Source organism: Orycteropus afer, unplaced genomic scaffold, assembly GCF_000298275.1.
Source record: "Orycteropus afer afer isolate SDZICR_OR568_19922 unplaced genomic scaffold, OryAfe1.0 scaffold00271, whole genome shotgun sequence".
NCBI lineage: Eukaryota > Metazoa > Chordata > Mammalia > Tubulidentata > Orycteropodidae > Orycteropus > Orycteropus afer.
Genome location: NW_006921858.1, coordinates 142915 through 149831, shown reverse-complemented (window position 1 = coordinate 149831; position 6917 = coordinate 142915). Strand labels below are relative to the sequence as shown.

At 35.4% G+C, this 6917-nt stretch overlaps 1 protein-coding gene across 1 annotated transcript in view; it reads left to right on the top strand.

Annotated features, from left to right (window-relative positions):
• ESYT2 (extended synaptotagmin 2) overlaps positions 1–6917 on the top strand; it is a 167546-nt gene that overhangs the window by 151081 nt on the left and 9548 nt on the right. Inside the window, exon 17 of the mRNA XM_042782246.1 lies at positions 5413–5562. Within this exon, the coding sequence (XP_042638180.1) occupies positions 5413–5562 (150 nt within the window). The remainder of the gene's footprint in view (positions 1–5412; positions 5563–6917) is intronic.

The following is a 6917-nucleotide window of genomic DNA, read 5'->3' as shown; positions in this document are numbered from 1 at the left end:
CCCAACCTTCCTTCCGAGGAGTGGCTGGTGGGTTTGAACCGCCAGCCTTCTGGTGAGCAGTCAAGTGCCTTAGGCACTATGCTACCAGAGCTCCTGTTTCTAGTACAGGACTGTTATTAATCTCCTATGAACATTCATGTACAACCCTTTGTGTAAATACACACTTTCAGTTCTGTTGGGTATATAAGAGCACATTGGCTAGGTCATAATGTAATATGTTTATATGTTTAACTTTTTAGTAAACTGCAATTTTTTTGCCAAAGTGATCATACTATTTTATAAGATTGTCGGTTTCTCCACATCTTGGCAACACTTGGTATGATCAGACTTTATCATTTTAACCCACTGGATATGTAGCAATATCTAGTGGTCGTTTCAATATCATTACTATGGTGTTTTATTTTCTATTCATGTATTTTCCATACTGAAATGTCTATTTAGCTCCTTAGTCCATTTTTTAATTAGGTTGTTTTTCTCCTTTTTAAAAAAAAAACAATTTTTGTTTTTGTTGAGAATATACATAAGAAAACATATATGTTATTTGTCTTCTTAATATTGAGTTGTAAAGAGTTTTAATATATTCTATATTTAAGTATAAAAAAAATTTGGATATTTTGTCTCAATCTATGGTTTCCTTTTTTTTTTTCTAATTTTCTAACAGTGTCTTTTGAAAAGCAGATGTTTTTAAATTAGATGAAGTCCAGTTTATTGATCTTCTTTTTAATTCATGCTTTTTGTGTCCTGTTTAAGAAATATTTGCCAAACCTGGGGTTACTAAGATTTTCTTCTGTGTTCTCCTCTAGAAGTTTTATACTTTTAACCTTATATTTAGGTCTACAATCTCTATTGGCTTAATTCTCATATATAGTACAAAGTAAGGATTATGGTTCTTTTTTTGTATATGGCTGTACATTCATTAAGCAGTATTTGTTGAAAAGGTATTCTTTGTCCTGTTGAATTGCCTTGGCAACTTTGTTGAAATTTAGTTGGCCACATGTGTGTCTGTTTCTTGAATTACTACTCTGTGTCATTGTTCCTCATGTCCCACTGTCTTTATTACTGATGCTTTATGATAAACTTTAAAATCAAGTAGTGGAAGCTTTCTGTCTTTTTTCTTTTTAACAATTCTTTTGACTATTCTAAGTCCTTTGCATTCCATACGATCTTCTCCATCAGTTTGTAATTTCCACAGAAAACCTCTGGGATTTTAATGGGGATTACATTGAAAGTATAAATCAATGTGAAGAGAATTGACATCTTAATGATAATGAATCTTCTAGGTCTTAAAAACCATATATATTCTGTTTATCTACACACATACACTGCTGTCGAGTCAGTTTGACTCATAGCAACCCCTCCTTGGGTTTTCAAGTTGGTTATCTCTACGGAAGTAAATTGCCTAGTCTTCTTTCCAAGGAGTGGCTGGTGGGTTTGAACCACCAGCCTTCTGGTTACCAGTCAAATGCCTTTGGCACTACGTCACCAGAGCTCCTTTATTTCTTGTTTTATAGTTTATATATATAGTTTATGTATATAGTTTATAGCAATGTTTTATAGTTTTTAGTAAATGTATAGGTCTTATGTACCTTTGTCAAATTTATGCCTAAATATTTCATACTTTTTAATGCAATTATAAATGATTTTTAAATTTTTTTTTTGATTTTTTGTTACTAGTATATAGAAACATAATTGATTTTTGTATATGGATGTCATATCATACAACCATGTTAATAAACTCACTTATTATTGTAATTTTTTGTGGTTTTCTTAGGATTTAATACATGGACAATCATGTTGTCTGCTAATATTGATACATTTACTTCTTTGTTTCTAACCTGGGTGCCTTTTATTTCCTTTTCTTGCTTTATCGCACTGCCTAGAATCTCTAGTACAATCCTTGCCTTGTTCCCTACCTTGAGGGGAAAGCCTTAAATATTTCACCATTAAGTCTGCCTTTCATGATTGAGGATTTTATCACATGGCTGTTTTCCCTCTGTGTGTTTCTTGTGTCTCTTTTCTTATATAAGGACACCACTCAGATTAGATTAGGACCCATTCTACTCCCTGTTTGACCTCGTGTTAATTTAACTGATAACACTTTCAAAGACCTTATTTCAAAAAAAGACCATCTTCACAGTACCATGGATTAGGACTTCAACATAAATTTTGGGGAGACAGTCAATAATAGGTGGTAAATTCAGTTCCTGTTATTCCATTATGGCCAAAAGCATTGCAAAGAATGGGAATTCCAGAACACATGATTGTGCTCATGAGGAACCTGTAGACCAGGAGGCAGTTGTTCAAACAAAATAAGAAGATACTGCATGATTTAAAATCAGGAAAGGTGTTTCCTTTCACCATAGTTTTCAATCTGTATGCTGAACAAATAATCCAAGAAGCTGGACTATATGAAAAAGAACACAGAACCAGAATTAGAGGAACACTCATTAACAACTTGTGAGACACAGATGACATAACCTTGCTTGCTGAAAGTGAGGATGACTTGAAGCACTTACTGATAAAGATCAAAGACTACAGCCTTCAGTATGGATTAAACCTCAACATAAAGAAAACAAAAATCCTCATAACTGGACCAATAAGCAAGATCATAATAACCAGAGAAAAGATTGAAGTTGTCAAGGATTTCATTTTACTTGGATCCACAATCAATGCCCATGGAAGCCGCAATCAGGAAATCAAACGATGTATTGCACTGGCTAAATCTGCTGCAAAAGACCTACTTAAGGCATTAAAGAGCAAAGATGCCACTCTGGAGACCAAAGTGCACTTGACCCAAGCCATGGTATCCTCATATGCATGTGACAGCTGGTCAGTGAATGAGGAAGATTGCAGAAGAATTGATGCATTTGAATTGTGGTGTTGGTGAAGAATATGGAACATACCATGGACTGCCAAAGAACTAACAAATTTGTCTTGGAAAAAGTACAGCTGCAATGTTCCTTAAAAGCAAGAATGGCCAGACTTTGTCTCTCATATTTTGGTTATGTTGTTAGAAGGAACCAGTCTCTGGAGAAGGGTATCATGCTTGCTAAAGTAGAGGGTCAGTGAAAAAGGGAAAGACTCTCAAGGAGATGGATTGACACAGTGGTTGCAAAATGGCCTTGAGCATAGCAGTAGATGTGAGGATGATGCAGTACCAGGCAGTGTTTTTGTTCTGTTGTACTTAAGGTCACTATGAATTGGAACCAACTAGACAGCACATGGGAGCTCTGGTAGCATAGTGGCTAAGACACTTGCCTGCTAACCAGACGGCTGGCGGTTCAAATCCACCAGCCACTCCTCGGAAGGAAGGTTGGGCAATCCTACTTCCGTAGTGATACTGCCTCGGAAACCCAAGGAGGGGTCGCTATGAGTCGGGGCCGACTCGACGGCACATAACAACAACAACAACAGACAGCACATAGGAGCTCTGGTAGCGTAGTGCCTAAGGCACTTGACTGCTAACCAGAAGGCTGGAGGTTCAAACCCACCAGCCACTCCTCAGAAGGAAGGTTGGGCAATCTACTTCCGTAGTGATACTGCCTTGGAAACCCAAGGAGGGGTCGCTGTGATTCGGGGCCAACTCGATGGCACTTAGTAACAACAAGACAGCACATAACCACAGAAGTCCTCTATTTGCATATTTTTAAATATATAAAAAACCCACAGCCATCGAGGCAGTTCTAACTCATAGTGACTCCCATTGGTTTCCAAGGCTGTAAATCTTTACAGAAGTAGATTGCCTCATCTTCTTCCCACAGAGCAGCTGGTGTGTTTGAACCACTGACCTTCTGGTTAGCAGCCAAATGCCTTAACCACCAGAGATCCTTTTAAAATATATAAGTATATATGTAAAACATATATATAAGGGAGCTCTGGTAGCATAGTGCCTGAGGCACTCAACTGCTAACCAGAAGGCTGGCAGTTCAAACCCATCAGCCATTCCTTGGAGGGAAGGGTGGGCAATCTACTTCCCTAGTGATACTGCCTTGGAAACCCAAGGAGGGGTCGCTTTGAGTTGGGGCCAACTCAACAGCACATAACAGCAAGAAGTATATATAAATAATATACTTAGCATGGGTCAGAGGGATCATCTTGTATGTATACCTGCTACTCTCTGGTTGTAGAATTTAATCCCCTTTTATGTTATCTTTTAACTTAAAGTTAGGTGAATCACATAGCTTTTAAAGTCATTTGGTGGTAGCCTTATTGAAATATTCCAGTCTCAGTAATTGTAGTTCCCTTAATTCTTATATAGCATTACCTGTTTTCCAACATTTATTCTTTGAGAAGCTTGATTTCCTTTGTTTTAGCTTATATGATTCTAACTTCCATTCCCTAGCCCAGAAAGACTCTGAGTTCCATAGATAAGGTGCAGTTCTTAGATATTGCCTTGGCAGGGCAACTGGTTATGAGCCCGTTGTCAGTGCCTGGTATGCCTAGCCCTATTTCATTTCTTCTGTGTTTGTTGTGTTTAGTATTTTTGTATTTGTCTTTTATCCAACATGATTTGTATTTTGTTTATCTACTTTTTCCTTCATAACATTGTACTGTTATTCTTAGAGTAATCTGTAGTTCACGAATCTTGTATTTAATATATAACTTTTAAGATTCTTATAAATGTTGTAATTATTTCATTTAAAAAATGCTTTTGATACTAAAGTTAAAAAATAAATAAGCAATCAGACTTGTAGATATTCATGTGTAATTAGGTGCCCAATTTTGTATAGACTGAAACTTCCAGAGTTCTTCCCTCATAAAACTGTACTGTTGTTCTTAGTCTGTAGTTCATGAATCTTAGATTTAAAATGTAACTTTTAAGGTTCTTATAAACATTTGATTGAACTATTTGGTAATACACCATTTGAAAGGAATAATTCTTCTTACAGAGGTAACACTGAAAGTTACTATCCAATTAACATGCATTGTAAATTAAACCTATTCATTTTAAATAGATGTTGTAATCCAAAACAGTCATTTCCATTTTGAATAGGGAAGGCTTAAAAGACACTAATAAATGGTTTTCCTCCATAAATAAGTGTTACCAGTAGAAACTTTATACACCACTAATGTTTATTGCCACCATTTCACAGAGTTTAAAAGACAAAGAAGTCTTTAATCTTCAGATTTATATAGACTACTACTTCTTAGTTCATAAAATTCTTTGTTTAACTTGTTATTATATAAGGAGGAAATAAGAGAACATACATCAAGGGATCCTTTGCTCATTATAATGTTTTATATCTTCCTAAGGAGCTTTTTGTGCTGTGTTAATCATTTATGGAAATACAATTTCAGAGAATATGCTTTATATATACATATTTTTTAAAGACTAATTTTATTGATCCTTCTGCATTTTCTCTGAGTTTTAGCCTCATAGCTAAGTATGTTCTCTACCCTGATTTTTTACAGGTCAAGGACGAACAGCATCAGTGTTCTCTGGGGAATTTGAAGATTCCTCTCAGTCAGCTGCTCGCAAATGATGATATGACTATGAACCAACGATTCCAACTTAGTAATTCAGGTCCAAACAGCACTATAAAAATGAAGATTGCCCTCAGGGTATTTCTTAGTCTTTTGCAATAAAAATAGTGGATAGGGGAAGATGTGGGCTACTACTAGTTGGTAGTTGTTGGTACTGATTCAGAGAGAAAGAGATCAAAAGAAGCAGATAATTTGATTAAAATGATAGCAACAGTGTTACAGATTGCCAGAAAAGTTGTTTGTTTTGAGTGAAAAATAATTCTGAATACTATAGGAGCTTAAATAGAGATGGTTTTTGAAGATGTAACAAAAGTGGTATGTGATGAGTTTGGCTGATCATTTTTTAAATATTTTATTTAACCTAGAAAGTGTTTATATCTGCATCAACAGAGTTTTCTTTTAAGGTTAAATTTTCAAAAGTCATTTAGAAGAGAGTATTTAATAAAAATTGTACAAGATGGTAGAACTTCTAGGAAAAAAAGTTCCTTTTTCCAAAATAGACATGATTAATTTTTTAAATACTTAAGGAAATGTTGAAAGCAAAACTGGCAAACGTGGGAAAATGTTAAAAATCACTAATCAAAAAAATGCAAATTAAAAAGAAAACCAACTTTAAAAAATTGTGGCAGACTTAGTGAAAATGGTCTTGCACCTTGTCAAGGCACAGACTGTTGCTACAGCCTTTCCAGAAAGGATTGCAGTATTCCTGAGCCATGAATCATAGAGCCCCTAGAACCAGAGACCTTTTTCTGGAAATCTGACTGTTGTTAATAGTAACAAAATGTGGGGAAGTTGTGGACATAAAGATAATCACGGTAGCATTATTTTATAAAATCTCCCCCAAAAAAATAAAAATTCAAGCCATCCAGATGACCCCAAAGAATTAAGTCATTTACCAAAAATAGACTCTGAGTGCATAGTGGAATGTGTATATTAAAAGTAACTATTACAAGTGAACAGTTCATGTGCTGTAATAACCTAAAAGATGCATGCACTGTTTGATTAGTCTCTCTTCCTACATTGATTTTGGGGGGTAATCTTACTGGATGGCAGATTTTGCCTTTCTTTAAGCAGTTCCTGATGGAAGATCACCTTGTGTAGAATAGCAATGTTAGTCTTCTGTTCAGGTAACCATAAAATGTCCTACAGTTTCGTACAAATATATGCAAATGGAAGAGACCAAATAATACACAGGAACGATTTTTGTATTACAGAAGTGACCTTTTGATTATTTAAGTTTCCTTTTTCTAAATGTCCATAGTAGCATATTACCTGTCTTAGCTATCTAGTGCTGCAATAACAGAAATACCACAAATGGTGACTTTAACAAATAAATTTATTTTCTCACAGGTTAGGAGATTAAAAGTACAAATTCAGGGCACAGGCTCTAGGGAAAGGCTCGCTCTCAAGAGCTCACTTCCTTCCCCTCCTCT